Source organism: Thermobia domestica, chromosome 8, assembly GCF_964235325.1.
Source record: "Thermobia domestica chromosome 8, izTheDome1.hap1.1, whole genome shotgun sequence".
NCBI classification, from domain to species: Eukaryota; Metazoa; Arthropoda; class Insecta; order Zygentoma; family Lepismatidae; genus Thermobia; species Thermobia domestica.
This window is the reverse complement of record NC_137461.1, coordinates 97,554,825-97,581,157: the sequence shown is the minus strand read 5'-3', so window position 1 is coordinate 97,581,157 and position 26,333 is coordinate 97,554,825. Positions and strand designations below refer to the sequence as shown.

General features: G+C 36.8%; 1 protein-coding gene across 2 annotated transcripts in view; it reads left to right on the top strand.

Moving 5' to 3' along the window:
- Positions 1-26,333, top strand: part of LOC145693098 (TWiK family of potassium channels protein 18-like) — a 1,093,215-nt gene that overhangs the window by 945,655 nt on the left and 121,227 nt on the right. For both annotated transcript variants that reach the window (XM_081768794.1, XM_081768795.1), the window contains one exon: positions 7,084-7,663. In XM_081768794.1, the coding sequence (XP_081624920.1) occupies positions 7,141-7,663 (523 nt within the window). In that variant the 5' untranslated portion in view covers positions 7,084-7,140. The remainder of the gene's footprint in view (positions 1-7,083; positions 7,664-26,333) is intronic.

The following is a 26,333-nucleotide window of genomic DNA, read 5'->3' as shown; positions in this document are numbered from 1 at the left end:
ACAGTAACATTAAGTACGTGTGTGAACTTAGCAGGACCACTTTTCAAAATTATAAATATAGGGCCGGATTTTCGGGAGGTACTCATACACCCGCTTTCGTTGTAAATGTACACTTATCTAAAATTAGATGCTAGCAGTGAAAACAGCAACACTTTTCGAAACTTCATGCCATCTGCCGAAACTTTTTCGGCTTAAAAGAAAGAAGAGTTTTCAAAAGCAGTAGTTTAAGTCGAATTTCAAAAGGTTGAAGGAAAATGATTCATCAAGTGAAACAACATAACATTTGTCAAGTACTGAAGAAAATGGAAGCCAGGATGAGAGAAGAACATTTTTTCCTGCATAACACTTGCGACCCTTTAAAATATTTTTTTTTTCCTTTCTAATATATCAATGTTGTCAGGGATAAAGAATATTGTCACATGTCTGAAGAGTTTCCATGTGATTGATTATTTTGGTAGTTACTGGAGCATTGGTGCACCCCCCCTTCAGACAATCCTGGATACGGCCCTGTTTGCATACTATACGTTTGTATTGCGTTTATACCGGCTTGTACCGTAAAAATTTTCGTTTGTACCGGTCTCAAATTCGAAAAAATCTAAACATAAAGTGGTCACATGAACTTAGCAGGACCACTTTATTTTTCGATTTTTTTCGAAATTGAGACCGGTACAAACGAAAATTTTTACGGTACAATCCGGTACAAACGATTTGTACAGAAAAATATTCAGATTTGTAGAAATTTGTATTGTAGTTCTGCTATGTTCACGTGAACTTAGCAGAACCACTTTATTTTTCAATTTTTTCGAATTTGAGACCGGTACAAACAAATATTTTTAAGGCACAAACCGGAACAAACGCAGTACAAACGTATAGTATGCAAATATTTTTAATTTTCGAAAGTGGTCCTGCTAAGTTCACATTTGTGTAATAAGTGGGGGTGGCAGGAAGAAGGAAGGTTCAGAAAAATTGCGAAATCGTGCAAAACATTTGTTCTTACAACCAAACTACAATATGGCGCCGAAATCAAGAAATAAACTGAAAACATCACAGACGCCTGCGTCTATACCAACATCAAATAGCTATGAGGTCCTTTCGGAAGCCACGGAGGACACAAGAAAAGCTTCCATTCCAGACACTGAACTTGGGAAGGATGAAAAAATAAATGATATGGAGACTACCTCAGACATGACCAAAACTTGGATAATGGCCCTCCTACCCAGGGATATAAACTACAACAATTAATAACTAAAGATTGCAGCAAAGAAGTCACTTTTCTATTCATGAAAGAATACACAAAAATTAAGAGCGAACTTCAGGAAGATTAAGAAGTTGTGCAAAACATTTCTTCTTACAACAAACTACAATATGCCACCAAAATCAAGAGGAAAACTGAGACCATCAAAGCAGTTATTTGCCATCTTCCAAGTAATACCAGCATTGAAGACATCACAACAGCACTCAAGGAGAAGGATTGTCCAATGTTCTTCGTTTCACAAATGCGAATCCAAAATCGTGAAGGCGGGAAAAGAAAAGTTACCATCTCACTATTCTTGATTACATTGAAGAAGACTCAACAAGCCTCCGGAATCTTCAAAGAAGACTTATTGTTACAAATGAAAGGTCGCATAGAACCAATATAAAAGAAGCATTACTTGGAATGCTTCAAATACCAAAGGTTTGGGCATTCGCAAGCAAATTGCCAAGCTCTGACTCAGTGCGTTAAGTGCGCTGGCACTCATTGAACATACTAATGCGAAAACAAGACACAGAGACACACCAGCGAAATATGTCAACTGTAAAGGTACTCATTCTGCTAATTATCCCGGATGTCCGCGGATACAACAAATCCTACCAGCAAAAAGGAAAACAAGACCAGCAGGCACAATCTCACGTTCAGCACCTTTTCAAGACACCACTGCCACATCCAGTTCAAGACCTGAGCCTACCATATCACACACTATCGCAGCTTCAACATCGAAGACGTCCCGTGATGATGATTCATCCTCCGAAGACATCATCCAAACTATAAAAGAACTTCTGTAACTTCAGAATGATTTAAACCTGACCAACATAGTACACACGCTACGCAGCTACATGCCAAAACTGAAAGTCGCCCCAGCTCTGCTGGGGACACTCACAATTCTCACTGATCTTTTCTTTGCACTATTACCGTAGAGTCAAGAAGTCTTTTCAACACTTTATCGCCTCATTTCTCGTTGTAGAAAGCATTTCTCTTGTGTTATTTGTATTGTTTTGTGTTTTTTATTTTTTTTTAATTTTGTGTTGTAAACAGCCAAAATCGATCAATGAATGAATCCTGTTACCCACCTCCCAATACAAACTACAAATAAATAAATACTCATGGCCCAAGAGAAGGCGTTGCTTGTGTGACCCGTACATCTTCAGATGGGAATCAATATTGCATTTGAAAAAAAGAATTAGGTTGTCAAGAAGGATCGCTAAAAGTAAAGTTTCCTGTATTTGATTTATTTTTTAAAAAAATTGCTGTATGCCTATTTAAAGGCTTTATGTTGTTTTATATCATTGTCCTGAGTTTTGATCTAAAGTAAAAGAATTCAGAGGACAGTTTGAAAAGGGAAATATAGAAGTTCTCTGTTATAGGAAGTATTTTACGTAATAGCTACAATATCCTGTCAAAATGCTTATTTGGAAACTTTGCCTTGTGCCATACTTTCTAGAGGTAAATCTTTTTTTTTTCAATCCCATGATCCAGTCACCCTCTTTTAATTAATATTTTTATTATTTTATTCTTTAACTTTTATACTGCTTCATTTCCATTCAATAGCATCAGTTCAGATTTTGCCAGGAGAGGGCGAGGTTATCCATCGTCATAAGAGTTAACATGTTTTCTTCTTAGCACATTATTATACAATGTGTTAAAAAAAATACTCAGGGAAGGCAATTGCCCCTTCCCCTGTCTTCCTCGAATGATGATTCTGTTTCCATCAAATTTTAGCACAAAGTAAAGCTCTTCCCAGTGTTAGACACTCCTTGAATGTTGTTATTTGCATATATTACTTTTGATGTATTTAAAATTACATACAACGAAAGTTGTTAATATTACTACTACTACTACTACTAATAATAATAATAATGCCAAAAGCAGAATATGTAATTATAGTTTTTTCCCCAAAAATCATTCTGAACTCCAATGAGTATAACATGTAAGAAGCGGAACCGTTTATTACGTCAAATAAACATGCATACAACACGAAAAAAGTCAATATTTCCACGTAGTCTTTCCCATTATTGTACTATTCTATCTACATAGTGTGCTTGCTAGTATTGCACATGGTAATATTTTCTTCCTGTTCCATTTCGACGGATTATTCGTCTAGTGAATTCTGTTCTGTGAGTATATTTCTTAAATTCACAACATACCACATATTTGGCATCTTTTCAATATTTTTCCTTGAGTACTTGAGAAGCTGAAATTTTTCAACATTATGGGAAAACGTCGAAATGACTGAAATGTTTATTGGTACGAATAAATGGAAAATTAGCTTCATGATAAGGGATATTTTATTCCTTGTCGTGATTCAATTTTAATTTTCGTTCTCTATCATGGTTTGATGCTTATTACTTATGAGTTTTTTTTTTATTATCAAACTTACACATTGTTGTATCATTTATTTATTTATAATTATTTTTGGACATTACCGGCATCAGGCCCGGACCCACAAATTTTTGTTAGGAGGGATGCAAATTTTTGGAAGTGTCTATTAATCAGTATTGTTTTGTATCTGAAAAGACGATAAATAATTATGTAGTACTGCCACTCCCATTTCTTTGCTAAACAAGACCAGTTTTACAAAGGAAGTATAGAAATATATGTCGAGTTAAAAAATTTGAGGTGGTCGGGAACCGGTGGACTCCCACGTGGGTGCGCTCCTAACCGGGATCCATGTCCTTAAGGCCTCACGTATAAGGGAAGACATTCCTCGACGCACGTATAAGAGAAGACAGAAGACACACAATCTGGGGAAGAATGAAGGAGACTCGAACACCTGTATGTAAGGTACTAACCCGGCATTTGCCTTTGATGATTTAGAAAACCTCAGGAAAAATGTGACTCGGGATTGGATTGGATTTTCAGTTTAGTGTCCCTTTCAGCAGTGAGGCTATATGAGACGTGGACCTATGGTTTAACGTGAGATCCGAACCACATGAGCTCCCGCTGGGAATCGAACCCGAGTCTCTCACTCAAAATTCGCTTAGCTCAACCACTTAGCCACGTATGAGCTCTAAACCTGACTCGGGATGGGTATCCTGAAAATAGCTTTTACAACTTCTCGATCGAGTTCTCCCATCAGAAAATGGACCCTGGAGCAACTCGCACCAAATACCGAGACCATTACCGCGACCACGAGCTCCCTCGTGGTTAAGTGGTTAGCATAGGAGCACTTGGCGTAGGATATCCAGGTTCGATTCCCGGCGGGAGCTAATATCATTTGGATCCCACTTTAAGCTGTAGGTCCACGTCTCATATACCTAGGTATATTCTCGCTGCTGAAGCTGAAAATCACATCAAATGTATCAATTAGTGATAGTTGGATCATATCCATCAACGAATTCTATAGCTAATGTTTGACCATCTATATTCTTGACCAAAATAGTTCATGATACATCAAGCAGTTCTTGAGATTTTATGTCTCTCGTACAGAGTAAACCATGTTTAAAGGAGATTTTGGTAAACTAAAGTCGTTAAAAGGAAAATAAAGAAAAAAGAAAATAGCACATTGTTCAAAACCATGCTATGCAATATATTCCTGTGTTGGACACTGAATTTGTAAAGTAGAATTATATAAAACTTGAAGTAGTATTCATGTAAGCATATATATATATATATAGTGCGGCAACTATTTTCTTCTTCTACACTTGTGAGAGTTTTCAAACTAGTTGACGTACAGTATATCATTGCTGTAGAAACTGATACAATAAACGTGGTAGAGTAACCACCGAAATTACTTCGTTACTACAACTGGGGTGTCTCAATCGCTGAAATTTAATTCCCTATCAAACTCCTACACAACATTATATTGGAATTTCTTTATGTCAGATGGTGTTTACGATTGTGATTCTATACACATCGTGGGTTTTTTCTCTTAAGAGCATGAGATATTGTTAAGTATTCTCGATGTTTACGTGTTCGTGTCTTTATCGAGTTCGGTAGCAATTCCGCAGAGTAAAAATGAGTTGGATCTTTTATTTTGAAAAATGGCAGAGCCCTCTCTTCTAATACGACGATTCCTGATTTAATTCCAGGCCAACTGATTTTGTGTTGGTCAACATTATGTTCGTCGGCTTTTTCACGGGGTTCTCCTGTTTCGTCCTACCGTAATAGCATTCCAGCCTTTCAGTGGCCTTACTCAAGACTTCAAGGATAGGTCTGTAGCCTTGTCTTAAGCTTGTATTTGCACGACTGCAGACCTAACCAAAGTTACAGCAACGTTACTCCAGACTCCAACGTTACTCGACTTCAACGTTACTCCAGACTTGCCAATAATATGTAATATAAGGCTAGCCTTAAAATTTCTTTTAAATTGACACATCTGTCATAAGCCTATCTTTTAAGGATTTTAAACCTTCCAAGGATATAAAAATAGCAAACTTACTAGTTCCTAGATTGCAATCTTTGACAGAGTTATCATTAATACGTAACCAAAAGCTACATTAGCACCATACACCTCACTTTTTGTACTTATAACTTCGAAAAGTTATGAAATAAATCAATCTATTCCGTTCCTAAGTTACAAAACAAAAACGTTATGTGACTTTATTTGGAATGAATGGGTTAATTTATTCCATCAATGTTTTTCAAAGTGAAAGATATATATATATATGGTTCAAATGTGCTTTCGCTCGCGACCATAACTGTGCTTACCTTGAAAGATAGGTTATCATAGATGGTGCTAATGTATAGAAATTTTAAGGCTAGCCTTATATTACGTATTAATGACAATTCTGAAGCAATCTTTCAATCGAGGAACCAGCAAATTTTCATTGTTGTATTATGTTGATATATAAGTTACATCTGTTGAGCAGCAACATAAGTGAACTCCTCATACATTCATCTTGCTAGTTATTTCTCCTAAATTTTTTGTGAATGACAACAGAGGATCTGAGATACTAAAGCGCCTCAGGGCCTTTCTTTAAATTTTGGACTCTAGAGTGTTATTGAATGGACAACAGAAGTGCGATTATGGAAATTTAGATCGAAGCACTTACTTTTATGCACACCCTTCATTCTTACATCTGGTCTAACATATATAGGTTTATATGTCACAGCTATCAGGGCTGCAAACATAACTTAAAATTTACACTTGGCAAAGCCATACACAAGTGAATCTGTAAGGCTCAGTCTAACGCGCAAGCGTTTCTCTATTTACTGTCTTGTCTAAATGTTTATGTAATCAGTGTGTCTAATTCCTTAAAGCTTAATTCTCGACTGTGGTAACGAGCAAGCTACTGCGATTGAACTACTTAAGGCTATTTCCATAGTAGTATATATAGTTATTTTTTTTCTGTTGTGTGTTTAAGTATACAAAACTCCAACTTCCTTGGAATAATATTCTTCGGATGCCTTTGCAGTGAGAAATTGAAAGTAGTGTCTTCTAATATGTTTGTATGTTTCGTCAAGATAACCTAAGTAAATAAAAATATTGCATCTTTTTCAAGATCAATTAGTACATATTAGGCTACATAGCAATTATTAGCTTACACATTACATTGTGGGTATTGTATTATAAAATACGCGGCAGTCGAATTAACGTTTGGCTTTGAGCGTGCTCTCACGTCGACCAATCACGTACCGTCTCTCGTGAACCAATGAATTTGCAACTCAGTCTTGCCAAATTTCTGGTTAGAAACGGTTAGCAACGTAGCTGTAAGCGAATTGGTCGATATTAGAGGGTGCTCAAGCTGAAATGTCAGTTCGACTAACGCGTACAGAAGTGTCCTATTTATTTGTAATACACTAAGAGTTTATAATACTCTTCATTTCATTTTTCATACTTCATGATTTTCTTATTAATTCATATATTCTTTTCTTCTTTTTTTCAGGAGCCGGTGAGAAGAATAACGTGATGCACCAGCCTGCTTGGCGGGCGGGGCTCCATAATGGACGGTAGAAGACCTCCTCAAGCCCCGTACACGGACTACCAATACCATGGTCGACTGGAACCCCCGCCATCTACGGGCAGCCTCAGCAGCAACAGCAGCAACGCCAGCCGCTGTTACAGCTGCTGTCGGCGGTGTTCGTCAACCACCTTCAGCAACCTGGGCGTCTGCTTGCTGGTGGTTGGTTACACAGTCCTCGGAGCATTCACGTTCATGGCACTAGAAGGCGGGGATGACGGTGATGGTGGACCAGGTGGCAGCACAAGAGAGTATGCGAAAATCTCGGAGAAAGTTGGCGACATCCGGACACAGACTGTGGAAAAATTATGGAGTATCACTGAAGACCTTAATATACTCTATAAGGATAACTGGACAAGACTAGCTTCACAAGAAGTATTCAAGTTTCAGGAGTCCTTGGTTCATACCTTGAAAACCGGCCTGAAAGGAGGGACAGTGTCATTGCATCACCGATGGTCCTTTTCTTCGTCATTCCTGTATTCTCTGACGCTGATCACAACAATAGGTAAGTACCAGTGTTACTATTATACTCAAATTACATTTTCTTCGATTATATTTTTACTCATAATCCTTTGAAAAGGAAAAACTTTATAGATAGTGGATATTAATCACAGGTCTGCCCATTTTGCTTTTATATATGATTTTAAATATGTGACTATACACTATCTTCTTACAATACAGTACGGCAATGTTAATCTATGTAATACGTTCATTCGTATTCATATTGTTACTTCCCAAATTCAGTAGCATAGCTAAGAATGTATCATTGAAGGACAATGACTAGCGCTTTTATGTTAAATAGCAACTTTTTTTTTTTTGTTTATATTTAGAATATGTGGAATTGGTCGTACTCCAGTCACTTAGACAGGCAAATATCTGGATCTATATCATACTTTTTTTAAAATATTAAAAAGCTAACAATATGTACTCGTGCAAGTCCAAAAAATGTGATTTCCTTCAAATTCCTATTTAAACCAACGTTAAAATTTATCTAATTGTTTTTTTTAAAAATTATTGTAGTAAAAGTGATCTTATTTTCAACATACGTTAGGCCTACTTATTTCTTACACAAAAGCAATTTTAGAGATTTATTTATTTCACAACATAGACTATCCTTTATTTAATGATATTCTTAAATTTCCGGATTTCTGCATATCCAGACTTACTAAGTTAAATAAATTGAGTTTCACTACGAACCATGTATTTATTTATTCCCATTTACTATTTAAGTTGATCACATTTGGGATAAACCGATTATCTTACAAACTCAGAAATTGGTTTTACAAACTCGGAATACATCAATTTAAGCATCAAATCTTAAATAAATGTCATTGTCCTGGCAATAGGAAAGACTTCTTCAAAAGCATAAGGTCTCCCTAAAGGAGTCCTGTGAAAATATACCCATAAGTATAAGTGAAATATGAGATCTCGTTATTCAGCATATAACATGAGAAATATATTAGAGATTGGAAACAATATCGCAATTCTATAATGAACTCAGAGGCGGTTTGTAAGTCTAGTCACACCGAGAAAAAATATAAATGTCAAACGTTTAACGTAAGGGAATAGAACTACGCAGTTTACTAACAATGAAAACATCAGAAATTTTTCTTCCCATAGATTAAAGCGATAAAACTTACATATTTATTTCTGTAACTTTCCTCAAGAGCCGCCTCTAGAAGGACTATGGAAGAGGACAAATATTCTAACCAGAAGTGATGTATTATATCAGTTCCAGTTTGAACATGCGGATAAGATGTGACAAATTTTATCAATTCAAGTTTCAATATGCGGATAAGTTGTGATATTTTTTATCAGTCCCAGTTTCAATATGCGGATAAGATGTATATTTTATCAATTCCAGTTTCAATATGCGGATAAGTTGTGATATATATTTTATCAGTTCCAGTTTCAATTTGCGGATAACGTGGAAAATTGACCGTGTTTTTGAGATTGTGGATCTATATCATAAAACAATTACTTGTTATCTCTTATAGATTTTTCTCCCTAAAAATCAGTCACTACTAAAACCAGAAGCGACAGATTTCTGTAATTTATGTTTTTGAAGAGAGACCTTAAATCTTAGATTGACCCTGTATTGGGCAACTAAATTCATGTAAAAGAAATCCTTTCTTACTGGCTATTACCGTTTTCCTCGATTGGATCAGTATTGAAAACGAAATTGTTAGTAGATTTCCACTATTCCAGTTTTAAATCCAGGAATTAGAGGCGAGATTGAACGTAGACCTATTCTTGAAAGGATAAATTCATACTAAGTAAACTATTTCCTTTTTTGCTCTATAAGGCTCAATATTGAAAATGAAAGTTGTAACTTTTTATATTATGCCTATTTTCAAACAAAACGCTTAATATTAAAAAGAACAAGGAATCAGAGTTTTGCCTCTAGGTCTTAATCACTCGATATCAGGCCCGTATCCAAAGGCGTCTAGCGGGGCTAGGCCCCCTAAATTTTTGCTGGCCCCCTAAAATTTTCACGGCAGGCTTGCAAATGAACTATAATATGGTTGGACCCAATGTTTCTTTCAGAAACAATGTTCCGGGGGCACAGTATACCGGGGGGCACTGCTGATACTATTCTATTTATTATTATATTATAGATGTACCTAGGTATTATTTTGGTCTGTTCCGTGGGGGCACTCTCAGAGCTCCGGGGGGGGGGCACCCCCAAAAACAGATCTGGAAGAAACACTGGTTGGATCGGGCCCCTTCAAACTTCAGTGGACTCCCCTACATTTTTGGGCTGGCTACCGGCCTGCTCGACATACTAACCTTCATTTTGAATGTACTTTTCTCCTCTTCCAAGTCTGAAATGCATTCCGAAAATAAAATTCGGAATCACAGCAGTAAAACCAACTTTTCACTATTGCTTTGAGTTCAAAGAGCTTATTTGTTTTGCTTGCCTCCAAGATGTCTCTTAAGTTTTCTAATGAAAACAGAAACAGAAGCGGTATATTAAATATAAACTACTCGCTGAGCAAGGTAATACATTTATTGTGAAAATATTAATGTGTGTCAGTTTTGCCAACCATTTATTTTAGCTTCAGCAGACACTATCCAGTAGATAGGTGGAGAAGCCGTTACACGTTAATATTTTTAGAGTAAACGTATAACTTTAGTCAAGGAGTAATGATTTTCACACTGAGGTATTTATTTGCCATAAAAGAATTCTTCCAAAGAACAAGGCCAGTAGGCTAATCCTACATGAAACTTCTTTGCAACCGTCCCGAAAAGAAAAATGTTAAGTCTAATTTACGTCTATGCAAAGCAAAACATGAACAATGGAAAACATTACAGAAGTGACGAACTTCGAATTGCATAGTGGATTATATTTATTAATTGTCCATTCGGACTCAGGAAAGAATGACGTATAATTGTCCATGTATGATGGACACGAGGTTAAGCATTACCATGGTCTTTGTAACTTTTCAGCAATTTCTTTTCTTCTTTACCTCTTTATTTAGTGTGTATAATATCTTACAATACATTTCTTTGTTAACTGTCGCACATTCCTCTATGTAATCAATGAGAACCACATCATTTTGATTTTAAACCAACAGTTATCATAATTCTTGCACTTGATCTGAAAAGGTCTTTCTTGACTAGAGACGAATTGTGACTCCACTCTATAAACTTATTTAGAATAAATATCGTAACAATGTGCTCGCATTTCATCTCCTGTAACAACATCGTTAGTAAACTAATTTTTGCAATTCGTAAATGCACCCATAAGGCACTGGAAACTAGTGTAAAGGAACACTTGTTCCTTGTTGAGCTTTCATATCCTTTGTAAGACGCTTGAGAATCTATTTGACGCGCATATTTATTATACTGAGTATTTGAAACTTTATGAAACCATCTACGACATTACTCATGCCAGTACAGCAAGGGCGCCGATTTCTCTGTAAATTTTGGGGGTCCCATGCAGATGCAGAAGGTATATATATGAAGATTTTAAGACAAATTGCACTCAAATTGTGCCAAATATTGTACACTCATAAATACAACAGGGATGACCACATGAGCTTTGGGGGATGGGATGGCCTCGGCCCCCCAGGACCGGCGCCCTTGCAGTACAGCCATCTTTTTCCACACATCATTTAAATTCGCTTGAATTACCATAACGCTATTTTCATCACCTTTCATAAGCGATTCGGTCATAGCAGACTGCTTAAAACTTGGCTTCCTATCCACTGGCCATAACTGTCCACCTACTGAAAAGAAATCAAAATAAATATTAGTAAATATGGGTAATGCCCAGTAACCCAATATTCAGGATTGGACGCGATCGCTCAGTGGTAGAGAGTTCACCTCTGGTGGTTGGGGTTCCGGGTTCGATCCCATCCCCCGCCAAGTGAACTTTGTGGTGGACAAACACCGTGTGCGTGGCTTTTCTCAGAGTTCTCCCGTTTCCTCCCACTCTATTCATTCCGCCATTTTCATTCATCACTCATCATCACCGTCTCCTTTAGCCTAACCGGCATTAGCGAGGGACGTAAAACTCAAAAATTTCATTTCATTTCCAATATTCAGGACCTAGTGTCGGTGCAGAATTCCTCCCCCCCATCCTCCCGAAGCACGAAGTGAAAAGACGCTCCTTTCTTCATCTCATTACACCTTTAGGGTGGATTTTTTTGGTGTGTGTGTGTGTGTTGATACGATGGCTCATTGGTAGTAAGAAACTTACCTCTGGTTCGATCCGAGACCATGTAAGTGTGTCGTAGACGACAACAACCTGACCATGGGTTTTCCCAAGGATTTTTCGTTTCCTCCCACATTATTCCTCATCAATTCCTTTCATAATTATTCGTTTTCATTAATCATCTGTATCTTCTATCATATAGGATGTAATCGTGTGATATAAAATTGAAAGACTTTTGTTATTGTTGTTCATGTTCAAATATACTCAGATTAGTGTTAGTCATATTAGATATCCCTATTTAAATTGGTTTCTAAATAGCCTGCAACATTGAAATTATTAGAGAGTTTATCTACTATTCACATATTGATACCTACTAATCAGCGGTAAAAATGAGGAGGAACGCGCAAGGGCGCCGATTTCTCTGTAACTTTGGGGGAAGGGGACATTCAAATGTGTGTTTGGTTGCAGACAAGGGTCTAACAAGGCATATATGAGGATTTTAAGAAACGTTGAATTCAAATTATGTCAAATATTGTATATTCAAAAAAAATACATATAATAACAAAATACATATAAAGAAACATATTCATTAAAAATACATGAGCATTGGGGGCCGAGGCACCCCTGGTCTTCCCAGGATAGGCGCCCTTGGGAACACAGGAGGACGCCGTCCTCCACTTCCTAAATTAATTCCATGTATGGTGTCCATCATACATGGACAAAGCAGGGCGAATCCAGGGGGCGATCGGGGCAATTGCCCCCCAGAAGATTAAACTTTCTTATTTTATATATAAATAAAACCCATCCCAGAATTTGGAGCTCTTAAAAGTAGCTCTAAGTACCAGTATTACAACCTACCGCCCCCTCCCCCAGGAGTCCGTCCTGGATCCCCCTGGGGCAAAGATAGACACAGGGGACTGTGTGACGTCCTGCGTCCCCTACCTCTACAGATCCAGTTGTAGTCCTGATAGTTATTTAGTGAGTTTATTATTATTGTGATTAAAAAGAAATCGAATTGTGTATTAGATCTAGTTGCGGAGAATCGTTCCTAATGACAATTTTCTTCATAATTTTAAACTATTTTTCTCATAAGCTTTAAAACTGAATTTTTAGCTAATGCCAATGAGTTAGCTAATTTGTTAAACAAAAGAGTAACACGTTAGCAATTACTTTTTCAAATACATTAGCTACAAAGAGAAAATCTAACACTGAAAGAAAAAATGCACTGCTTATCAGTAGGCTCTTGTAGATCCCAACAAAGTGCACCTTCCACCGTTAACAGTTCGGGCTTAGATTTTGACCAAGCAGTTTGTCAAAATGAAGAACAGTAATGCAATTGGTGAACGAAATTTTTAAACTATATGAAGAAAACATTAAAAGAAGGATATTTGTTGAACTATAAATCAGGCACTCTAATCAGGACTGTTTAACATTTTTTAAAGAAACAATCCGATTAACTGGTTGTTTGACTTGGAATTCATTAGCGGTCTATATGAGACGGGGACCTACAATTTAACGTGGGAGCCATACCAAATAAGCTCCTGTGGGAATCTAATCTGTACCTTTCGCGCGGAAGATTCGCACGCAAACCATATAGTCACGTGGGAGTTCATGAACAATCCGAAAACCCTAGCAAACCTTCTAAGTTAGTAAGCTACGTGAAAACTACAGAAATCTCGCATGTAATAACCCCTCAAAATTCACTTTTGAGATACCAGTGACAAACACAATAAACTTTTTCACTATAACCCTACAAAGGATGAAAACGTGCTACCAAAATAAATGGAACTCAAAAGTGCTTGCATCTATTGTTGGGCTCTAAGAGGAGACGAACTTAATGAACAAATGCTGATAAGGCTGGTTTGGTAATCTTGTATTATATATAGCCTACATTGTGCTTTACGGAACTTCATTCTTATATGGAGGCACGGTGGTAGAGCGCTTACCTCTGATCTGTAGGGTCCTTGGTTCGATCCTCAGCCACGTAAGTTTGTGATGGAGATCGTCGGGGTACTCCCCTTTCCTCCCAATTTCTGATTTCACCAGTTCTTCCATTATCATTCACATGCCTTAATCATCGTCTCCATTAGCCTAATGGGCATAAACGTGAAACGTTAAATTGAAAAATCTCATTTCATTTTTTTCATATTTAAATGTCAGTTACAAAACGCTTACTTCACTTCCAGATTTGTATAATTGAATCATTTAAAGGGAAAAAACTATAAAGGACAAACTGTTATATTAATTTAACATTAAAACAATAATATTTTGCCCACCAGGTTATGGGAATTTATAAAAAAAAAACGGTAAATTAATCCTCTCAGTCTAATCCTATCCATTTTACTTGAGCTACTCAAGTATAATATTCACCAAACCTTAATATTCAAACAGGATGACGGACAAGTACGCTATATTTAGCTCAGTAAAAATGTATTTGCTCTTTAACTTCCTTACAACTACTTCCGCAGTTCAATGACTTTTCTATTGACGTCAAAGCTGTTTGTATGAACCTGTTTGCAAACTTTGATAAAGCCAAATCATACAAATGAATAATAGTTTGAAACTAGATGCATTGTAAATGTGCACTGTGATGCTTTAAAATTCACCTGAAAAGAAGCATCAAAGTCATTCGCAAGGAATTGTATGTCAACAAATTTGAGTTTTAATCTAGTCTTTCCATAAATGTATGATTTATAGATCTTTGATAATATATCCTATTTTTTAATAATTAGAATTTAAGTTAATTAACCATAAAATTATTACGTAACCAGGAAAGTTCTTGCCGTTTTTGATGTCCCATTTGATGAAGCACTCACGAGGGAAGGGCGTGATGTCACTCAGAGAAAATTGCACCAAACTTGGTGTAGGAGTAGGTAATAAGAATAGAAAAGAACGTGTGGAAGCATTCGTTTCGCAGGCATTCGGAAGCAGAAATAATGGGCCCTAAAGTTCTAAAGAAATATGGCTTGTCAATCAGATATTGATGGGACGGGGCCTTTGCTCGCTGCTGCGGCCAATGCAGAAGAAGCTAAATAAAGCAGAATGAAAACAGAAAAGATGAGCTGAACAGAAAATGCGCGAATGTCCGCCATTCGTCACACTAGGTGAATGTCGGGATACTAAATCTATCAACTGCCCTGCCCTTGACGTTACCAATTGGGTATGAATCACTAGTTAGCTTAATGGAATTATATAAAAAATAAAGAAAATATGTAGAGAAATTAATTATGGGCCTTGCCAAAAGTTTTCCAGGGAAGGGGTCGAAATGAAGTTGCTGTATTTCTTCACACTATAAGATGCTGTCAGTACGCAATTATTAAATGTTTGAACTTATCAATATTAACTGATTTCATTTGTACGGGTGTTTGATATCTACGACGTTTGATATTCCACCAAAATTAAAGTATTGTCTGTATCTAAAGCGAATTTGAATATATATTTCGGGATTAGTGATGTTTAAAATGGGAACGACTGTGGACGGCCATAACAAAAATAACAGTTTGAATACATACAAGACTGTTCATTACCACAAATACTGTATGTTAACGCAAAGGATAAAGGAAATATTTGAAATTGATCTACTTACCACTAGAAAGCAGCAAAATGTATTGGACCCAAACAGCCTCGTAACAACTGCGTTAAAGATTCCAAATATAACACACGCATGTTTCACAAACACTGCACTTTAATAGTGTGAACACAAAATGAACATAAGCGTTTCACTTCTGTTGCATAGCACACATGAGGCAGAACGTCTTCACTGTCTACACACATGCCATGTTCGTAAAGTTAGCTTCCAAATTGGTCTCAACAATATTAGAACATACCGTAGTTAACCTTAATATACCCTACAGTGAGTTACATCCGGTTCTTTTTTTCTTTTGACATAATGAAACAGTTGTTAAGAGAATCATTAAAAATATAACAGGCATACATAGTACCAGGAAATGTACGATATTCAAAAAATAAATGTGCTAAAAGTACCAATACACGTTCGGCTTGAAATAGATGAGACTGCTTTTTTAAAAAAAATATTTCAATTCCTCTTTATAGAGATAATGCTGGTAATGGCAAGGGCAGTTGATGATTTAGTATCCCGGCATTCGCCTGGTGTGACTGATGGCAGACATTGGCGCATTTTGTGTTCAGCTCATCTTTTCTGTTTTCATTCTACTTTATTTATTACTACTTCTTTTACATTGATCGCAACAGCGATTGACAAGTCATACTTCTCCTGAACTGTAGGGCCCAATAGTTCTGATTCCGAACACCTGAGTAACAAATGCTTCCACACACTCTTTTGTATTCCCTTTACCTACTCCAACACCAAATTTGATGCAATTATCTCTGAGTGACATCGTTCCCTTCCCTCCTCAGAGAAGAAACGAAGTGACTCACGCGCCAGAAATGTGATGGAGATGTAGGCTACTACAAGTTGAGTAAATGTTTACTGCACACATTGTCGGCGGCCCACAAGAAATGACCAGTGACAATCTGTCATTACTGTCTCCGTACCGCAATGTACCCATATTTGGTCAAATGCATACAAGTGAAGAAAAGAAATTCCAGTATGACATTCCCAAACGTACTAGCCATTATTTGTCACCACATGGTCCTGTGCCTTACACCTGGCGGCCACCACATCTTACAACAGACGCAAGATCATGTCCTGTGTCTGATGGACTAGTCGCTAAGTAGGGCATTACCAATTCCTAGCAGAAAGCCACATCATTATTGTAATCTATACTTGCACCAATTGCACACATTGCAACATGCGTTCTCATACCACTCAGCCATTTTGTTAGGCGACACTGTACCATCCACCATCCACTCATTGGATCTAACGCTTACAAATTACCACCTGTTGCATTCCCTAGAGAACAACCTCTGTAGTAAATCTTCCCGATAATGACGTAAAACTGCGACACTCGCTAACAGACGAAGCCGCTGTGGCTCAGTTGTAGAGCGTTCAACTCTGTTGCATGAGGTCCATGGTTCGATCCCAGTTCGCGCCAAGTTAACCTTGTGGTGGACAAACATCGTATTCTTGGGTTTTCTCGGGGTTCTCCAGTTTCCTCCCACTTCATTAATTCCACCATTACATTCATTTCTCATCATCACCGTCTCCTTTCACCTATCCGGCATAATCGTGGGACGTAAAACTGGAAGATTTCGGTACACCGACTTCTTTGTGTTCAAGATCAGCCATTTTAGACACCCCTCCAACTACACACCTGCCCCGGTTGCACTACCCCTTAGTTGCAGCACTGCAAATTTACATTCTTGGATAGTGAAAATTAAAACATTCTTTAGTCTTTTAAATTTATCTCTTTTAGTAGAAAGAGAAAATTCCTTGGTCTTCACTACTCAGAACCACAGGTAATATTATGAGTCAGTCTTGCAAGAAACATGTAAGCGATAATTCTTTTAAACAAATCCTTCTATAACTATGAGTTTGAATGTTTTCAGAGTGATGTGGGTGCTTAGTTTCTTGTGGTGTTTTTAATCCTAAGGCTAAAGTTCCATTCTTTTGTAAATTTTAGCAGAAAATCCATTGGAACAGATCCCAGATATGACGATTGAAGATATATATTTAATTATACATCGTGTTTAGATATCGACATGCACTGTACCACTTTTATTTTCATAAGATTGCCATTTAAGTATCCTGAGTTACGTACTGCAAACAATGTGTATTTTGAACATATTAATCGAAGAGTATGTGCACTAATACTATATTGTGGAAGATGAAAACTGATGTTATAGGCTGAAGCACCAATTGAAGCGGCATCAAAACTCAACTACATCTTGTTCGTTCAAAAGACAACACTCCAGTTGCTTTGTTCTCTTCAACTACTGAATTGTTCGTCTCCCGCCAACTGCTTAGGACACAACGGGAACGGAAGAGTGAGGCATCTTGTCATTAAGAAGATACCTCATTAGAAAGAAAAATCATATTTACTCACTCTTCACTGTTTTAGAAATATTGATAATTTTGGGACACGATTAATTGTAATCTTCTATAGGTCTATCATATCTCTCGAAAGTCAATATTATAGAAAAATTCACTGTTCATCTTGCACTACTCGGGAAAGTCACGAAAAGTATTAACTAGTTTGCCCTGACGAGAGTAAGTAATAAAGGAGCTATTTTTAGAAATGATCTATTTGTATCATTGGTAACTTGCAACCACACGAGAACTGTTCAAAATGTTAAGTTTTTCATGTATTGATGCTTTATACGTCAATTGACGAAAGATGACATGTTCCATTAAAAACTGGCATAATTGGAGAGAAAGATCTTGATTTCTCTTAACTTTCTGGGAAATCTGGACAAAATTTCGAATTTTATGTGCTACTAGTTTCAGGAGTTGTTTAGAAATTTGCATACTATACGATGCAATATGTCTCTGAAAGTGCATTTCCTACTTAGTTCCGCGTCTTTCTTTCTCGAAACCTTAGGAACTGTGTCTGATGAGCATAATAAGAAATTTTTCCTATCAATTCAGATCCTGGAGCACTGATACAAAAAAAAAAAAAAAAAAAAATCTGGTGTGACAATGTTCGCAGATTACTGTTGGAACTTGACGTGTGACGCGTTCCCCCACATCACACAAGAAATACGTTTCATAGGAGTCTGTTCTATATTGTGCTTCGTTACATGAATCAATCTAGGGGTCTATAGCTTTGTCTTTGTCACTTTCTTTTGTTGTCACTTGACTATCACGTTTGTTTGGTTAGCATCGGCGCAAATCTGTCTTCAACATTGGGGGGGACGGGTAAGACCGTTCCCATATTATATATATATATATATAGTGGTCGAAGTGAGACGGTATGTGGTGGTATGCCATACCGCCTCTGGTTTTTCAGTAATGAGGACATACCGTCTCCCGTTTTTCAGTGATCAATATTTAAATAGCCGGTATGTTGAGTCAAAATCATAATGAAACATACCGCTTCTCCTTTTTTCCACTTCGAACACTCTATATATATATAAGCGATGTTCAAAATATTTATTAAGTTGAAGAACAATGCTGTGAAGAATCAGGGGACAATTGTCTTCAGTGGCGTATTTAGAGGGCTATCGGGCTCAAGCTCCCCCCGAAATAAATTTGTTAGTTTTTCGCATTCCACGTACAACAATAATCCTTCTAACCATTTCTAAGAATGTCATTGACTTTCCATTTTCTTATGCTATTTGTTCAGAAATAATAATGTTATTTGTCAAATTACATTCCATGTAAGAACTGTGTCCTTTTGTTCTTTCTTTCGTCCTTTCTACTTTTCTGTTTCTTTTTCTTGACGTTACTTTCTTTCATTTCGTCTATCATACTTTATCGACCATGGTCAGTTGTGATTCAAGTCGGCCGTCATCAGTAACACCAAAACTAAGAGGAGTTGATAAGCGAAACTGGTATTCCACACCAACTTGCGCGGATATCAGCATGACAGGACTTGAGTTATTATAAAGAAAGGAAAAATTATATCGTTTAGTTATTTTTAAAAGAAGGAAATGCTTGAATTTAAAAAAAAATCAAAACGGTGGAATAATTAGCCCGGGAAATTAGGAAGGCCAAGAGGATGCTTCCTTTTTCTTGTATGAATAGAATAAAGGGTTAGATTCACTCCTAAATTTTTGTATCATATCATATAGGATTTATCGGTCTGCAATTCTTGCCATTATAACTTCAATTAATGCATAAATTAAAATATATTTAATTCTCAAAATCAGGTGGGCAATTGCCCACTTCCTTCCTTGTGTTGGGCATAGCCCTTCGAAACAAAATCCTAAATATGCCATTGGTTGTCTTCAACATTGGGAGGTGGGCAGATTTGAGGCTTATTCTAGAGAAGGGAGATGAAACTCAATTTACAGTAGATGAACCTACTCAACTGTTGTAGAGTATATTATATATTAGGCGGTGTAGATGAAGTAGTAGTACATATCAGTATTACAAACCACTGCCGTGAACACATTCTGAAATCTGAATACATGCATATTTATAATTGGTATGTTTCTAATTAGGCATCCACAAAGATCCACGTTAAAATTGTTTTATAATATAATAATATAAATAATGACTTCCCCAAAACTATGAAGAAAGAATAGCAATTATGTATGACGCAACAATACTCTTTGAGCAAAATGATGATAATCTCAATCAAGGACGCCGATTTCTCTGTAACTTTGGGGGGGGGCATTCATAAAAATGCATAAAACAATACATATAACAAGAGAAAATACATATACAAATACATATTCATAAAAATACAGGGGTCCACGTGACCTTTTGGGGGGGCCTCCAACCTCCCAGGATCGGCCCCCTTGATCTCAATAACATTAAAGGAATCGTTACAGAAATCTAACGCATGTCATATATTCTTTAGTTAAGAGATGTAACCTTAAGATTATGGAGAAAAATATTCCAGCAATTGAATTCTTTTCTTTGCTTACGAAGCATCCTCTCTCAAAACAAAAATTGGGACACGCGGAAATACGTAGCAACAAACCACGGTTCGAACGAGCAGAAAAGAGAAAACAAGCAAAATTACGTTGGCTACAAAATCCGAATGAAATAACTACACAATTTCGTAGACATCAGGGGGGAAACTTCCCAAACTTTTGGAACAAAGAAACGCGATTTTTTGAAAGCTAAAATTTAGGAACTTGAAGATAATAGTAAAAATAAAAACATTCGGGACATGTATAAAGGGATCAATGAATTTAAGAAAGGTTATCAACCTCGTGCTTATATTAAAGAAAGCTGATGGAACAGTTCTCACTGATACAGATAGCATTTTAAAAAGATGGAAAGATTTCTTTAACGATTTGCTTAACACGCAGCAAAAACTAATGTGCGTGGAGAAAGGGAGATACACACCGCAGAAACGTATATTCCCGAACCCAACCGAATAGAAGTAGAAATCGCTATAAAGAAATTAAGGAAACTCAAATATCCGGGTGTAAACGAAATTCCGACTGAGTTAATTTTAGCTGGAGGCGATAAATTGTGGAACAAGATACACAAACTCATTCTCCTTATCTACAACAAGGAAGAATTGCCGCAAGAGTGGAAAGAATCAAACATTGTTCCAATCCACAAGAAAAGCGACAAAACTGACTGTAATAATTATCGAGGCATCTTTCTTCTGTCAACATCCAGAAAATCCTTTCAAATATTTTATTAGCAAGATTGACCCCATACTCAAATGAAACGATTGGAGATTATCAGTGTGGATTTAGACGAAATCGATCAACTATCGACCAAATATTTACCATTCGTCAAATACTCGAAAAGAAGTGGGAATACAGTAGCCCGGTACATCAACTATTTATTGATTTTAGAAAGGCTTACGACTCGGTTAGGGGAGAAACATTGTACAACGTTCTTACAGAATTTGGAATACCGAAAGGGCTAATTAGATCAATTAAGGCATGTTTAAATGAATCCCAAAGTAAAGTCCGGGTAAGAAAATTTTTGGCCACGAGCTTTCACGTCGAGAATGGCCTGAAACAAGGACATGCGTTGTCGCCATTATTATTTAATTTTGTCCTGGAATACGCTATAAGGAAAATCAAAGATAGCAACCAGGGCCTAGAATTGAACGGTATTCACCAGGTTATGCGTACGGTGATAATGTAAATTTAATTAATAGGGGATGACAGGAGAACAATAGAGAAAAAAGCACAGATCTTATTAAACGCTTGCAGGGGCATGGGTTTAGAAGCAAATGCAAGGAAAACTAAATACATGGAAGTGCGTCTGGACCGTAATACGGTAAATTATGGATGCGTTAAAATATTAAATAATTCTTTTGATAAAGTGGATACTTTCAAATATCTAGGATCAATATTAACAGACGAAAATCATATTCACGAAGAAATTAAATGTCGACTAAAAGCATTGAATTCGTGTTACTATTCGGTTCAAATCTCATGTTGTCGCAAATTCTGTGGAGTAATTTGAAGCCTAAAATATATAAAACGATAATCATACCTGTTGTTCTGTATGGTAACGAAACATGGTCGCTTACTCTAAAGGAAGAACATAGACTGAAAGTATTTGAAAAGATCCTGAGACGAGTATTCGGACCCAAGAGGAACGGAAATGGAGAATGGCGGAACTTCATAACGAGAAACTATATAATTTATACGGTTTACCAAACATTGTTAGGGTCATCAAGCCTAGGAGGCTTAGGTGGGCAGGACATATAGCCAGGATGGAAGAAAGTAGGAACGCTTTCAAAGTATTAGCGGTAAGACAAATCTGAAAACGACCATTAGGAAGACCTAGGCGCAGATGGGAAGACAATATTAAGATGGATCTCGCAAAAATAGGAATACAAAGTAGAAACTGGATCCAGTTGGCTAAGGATAGAAGTCAGTGAAGAGCTTTCGTGAACGCGGCATTGAACCTCCGGGTTCCATAGGCTATAGAGTTAGCTTACGAAGCATGAGTAGATGCCTAGGCTGATACTACAAATAGATTAATTTCCCATTTACTGAAAAGGTGGGTTCTACTGACATTGGATAGTCTGTATATCCTTCGTGTGCTAAGGCCTAGGGAAGAAAAGGAGATAAGATTTCATAACAGGTTACGTCACGCACAGTCGCATGCCTTCATTTTCATTAAAAATGAAAAAGCCAAGAGAAACAAATTTCATCTCACTTTCCTTTGTGGCAGTCGGACACAAATCAACACACTTTCCTGCAAAAAGCACTTTTCAAATCGGATTATTGGGAGAGCCTCCAGTTCCAATGTTGGGGGGGACATGTCTCCCCATTTCCCCGGAATTTGTGCCCGTACCTACAGCTGAGACAACTTTCCAGCATGAGGAGAGGGATATATCCTTCTCTAGCATTTATCGCAATTTGTGCCGAAGTAGTGGAAGTGTAATTAATACATATTGATGAGACTACTAAACGCACTACAGCATGAAGTTCAGTTTGAAATACTACAGATTACGATTCTTTTTAAAAAATGGAAAAGCCAAGAGAAATCAATTTCATCTTACATTCCTTTGTGGCAGTCGGACACAAATCATCAAGCTTATCCCAAAAAGCACTTTTTAAGTCAGATTATTGGGGGGACTGTCCCCCTCAGGTCCAACATTGGGGGGACATGTCCCCCTCGTCCCCCCTGGGATTTGCGCCAGTGTTGGTTAGCAATGTATAAATGCAGTAATTTCAACTGTATCTCTATACTTATACAGGTTGTTTCATACATGTGAATTTTTATTGGTTTTAATTTTTTTTTTTGCCAGTCTATTGTCTATGCGAAACTGCACGTAGTACTAAGTTATAAACATTGTTTTTTCTCTTCTAATATCCAAATGTTCCATGTACACAATTTTTTCGTCTAGTTAGCATTTTACATATTATGGATTTTTCTTCCAAATTTCATTTCAGCATTTTAGAAATATCAGATCTGATACAGAATAGCCTATCTGTCCTCAGGTCATAATCAGAAGGTGAAAAATTATAAAGAACATGAATTTCCGTTCGGAACAGCTATAATTTAAATCCAAAATCTTTCTGATCGATAGTGAGAGCTCAATCCATTATGCAATGAGTGAGATATTTAAATATAATATCTCCTTCCTAGAGCTTGACTTTCCGAAACGCTCAAAATTCCTTAAAGTTTTGGCAAATCGAAGAAAATGTAGTATTCTTAAGGATAATTTTCGTATTAATGGAAGATTAACTATTTAAGATCCATCTATATTTAGGCGACTATCATGTTTGTTTAGTTGGTACTTGCAGTGTCATCTATGCATACGTGAAAGAAGTATTCTATAAATATGGTAGGCCTCTACCTGAGATCGTCTTGTGGTTATCGATTTTGAAGCTGTCATGTTCATGTGTTGTGCTAATACTCTCTTGTGGTAAACCATTCTGTCTCTCATGATTGATGCAATGCAGTATTTTTATTTATGTGTGTGTATGTGTATTAGTTTGTGTCTAATTTTAACCCATTTCGCTATTCTAGGAATAACAGTTATATGCAGAAATCTGTTAAGGAAGATTTCATATTGTAAATTTTCCTTACAGCCAAATACATTTTTACTATTTGGTTTTAATCAATACATTATATACACCCCATGTAGAATATGTTGAAATATGATCTTATATATGTACATCCCTAAAATTAATTTGGTATTTTGTAACAGTCAGAGACAGGCTAACAGTGTTTTCAAACATCTATATGGATTTACATTTAATATTACTGTGGCCAGGAATACAGGCGCACATCCATTTTTTTTTTCTTGGGAGAGACCAAAGTTTGGGGAAGTTGTCTGCGCTTGTGTGTCTGTGTGTAAGTGGCAATACTTGACAATAGTACTTATCATCTTTTCTGGTGTAGAATAACACACCTTCAATACTACATAAAGGTTAAAACGGAGTTACCATGGCCCCAAATTTTTCAACTTTTTTCGGTTTAAAATGTAGATTTTGATGTGCTATGTCCAATGGCACTACTTTTGATTTTTGGAATTGACCGTTTCAAGGTGAAATTAGGGGTCAAAAATAGGAAGTGAGATCATTTGGGCAACGTGGACCAGTAACCGACGGGGACGAAGTAGAATATTCGTATCCACATGTACATGAATAATATTCATATGCCATTTCCCGAAAATTCTACTTTGACCCCGAAAATTAACGAAAAATTCAGTATTTTGAGCAATGCGGACCAGTGACCGACTGAGACAAAATGGGTGTCATTCGATTCGTATTTACACATAAACAAATAATTGATATGCCATTTTCCCGAAGATTCAATTTTGATCCGGAAAATTAACGAAAATGCAAGATCCAAAATTGTAGATTTTCCTTAATTTTCGGGGTCAAAATAAAATTTTTCTATAAAATGGCATATCAGTTATTCGTGTATGTGTAAATACGAATTGAATGGCACCCATTTCGTCTCAGTCGGTCACTGGTCCGCATTGCCCAAATGGTCCCACTTTATATTTTTGACCCCTAATTTGACCTTGAAGCGGTCAGTTCCAGAAATCAAAAGTGGTGCCATTGGATACAGCTCATCGAAATCTACGTTTCAAACCCCCAAAAAGTTGAAAAATACGACGCCATGGTAACTCCCTTTTAACCTTCATGTAGTATTGAAGCGATGTTATTCTACACCCGGAAAGGTGATAAGTAATATTGTCAAGTGCTGCCACTTACATTCTCAGAAAAAAATCGTAGAATTAGGTTGTTTTTATAAGGAATGAAAGAGCACAAATGAAGTATAAATTTACAACCTTTAGGCTACATCAGTCATTTCTCTGCTAAATAACTTATTTTATTAAGAAAGTGTACAAATATATGTTATCATGTTGTTTTGGGAGTGGGAGTTCCGGACCCGGTGCACGCCTCACATGGGCGTTCCCTTGCAGGGACACCTGCAGGATTTTCTCCAAGGATCGGCAAAAGACCAATTCCAGGCAAACAAAACACCCGACACACAATCGCAGTCGCGAATACAAACACATAGATACTTCGATCCACACGTGAACATAATGCATCATATAAAACTGGTTTTACGCATATTGGTTTATTATGTAATTATAGAGGAACCTCGGGTACTATAGGATAGTTGTATAATATGGACTAGTTGTTCATCTCGCTTGTTATGTGATGTTACCAAGCGGAGAGGGTAGGAAAAAAACTACTGTGTCACGTCTCCCTGTAATGAAGGCGTGCGTTATGATGCTCTTAATTAAAATTGGATTTTGTACTCGTACAAAGTTTCACAGATAAATGTTTTGATATATTTGTATAGTCACACTAAAATGTAATAAAGAAGTACCGGTAATCGTTTTTTCAAATGCAACGTTTGATTGCTATAGCAATAGTTCTGTTAGTCACCATTGTTCTAGGAATTGATTTAAAAACTCGTTCGTCTCCAAGATAATATGGAACAGTACCATTCGATAATACCTGTCAGATAAAGCTTGGCATCTCAAATTAAACACAAGAACGATATGACTCAAGCTACGAACTCTCAACAAAGTAGTTTTCAAGATCCAGAAATGCAACCATTGGCTTGTAAAATCTCAAATATACCCTACCACAATAATTATCACCTTTATCACCTAATAGGAAAATCTTGGCTAAAGGTAGAAAACGTGAACTCTCTAATATCCGTACAAAAACACAACTACTAATAAAGCTTATTATGAAAGAAAGGAAGAAAATAAAGAAGAAGGTTATTGAATGTGTGATGAAATGTTTTTCTCAAAGTAGTTTTCATGTTCCAGTTAAAAGGATGAACCTGGAGAAAAATGTTGGCAAAATTTCGAGGGAATCACACAATGACAGTGTCATTTATTGATTTTGTATCTGACACAATTGTAAATGATAACAATGTAAAGTTGTCACAGCACACAGAAAATTTTCCGATGACAGAAGAGGATAACTTTGGATGCAGTGTTCACCTTGTTCAACGTAGGCCTACAAAGACTGCACCGATGGTGAAGATATTACATTTCTTACTTTTGCAAGTAATAATGTT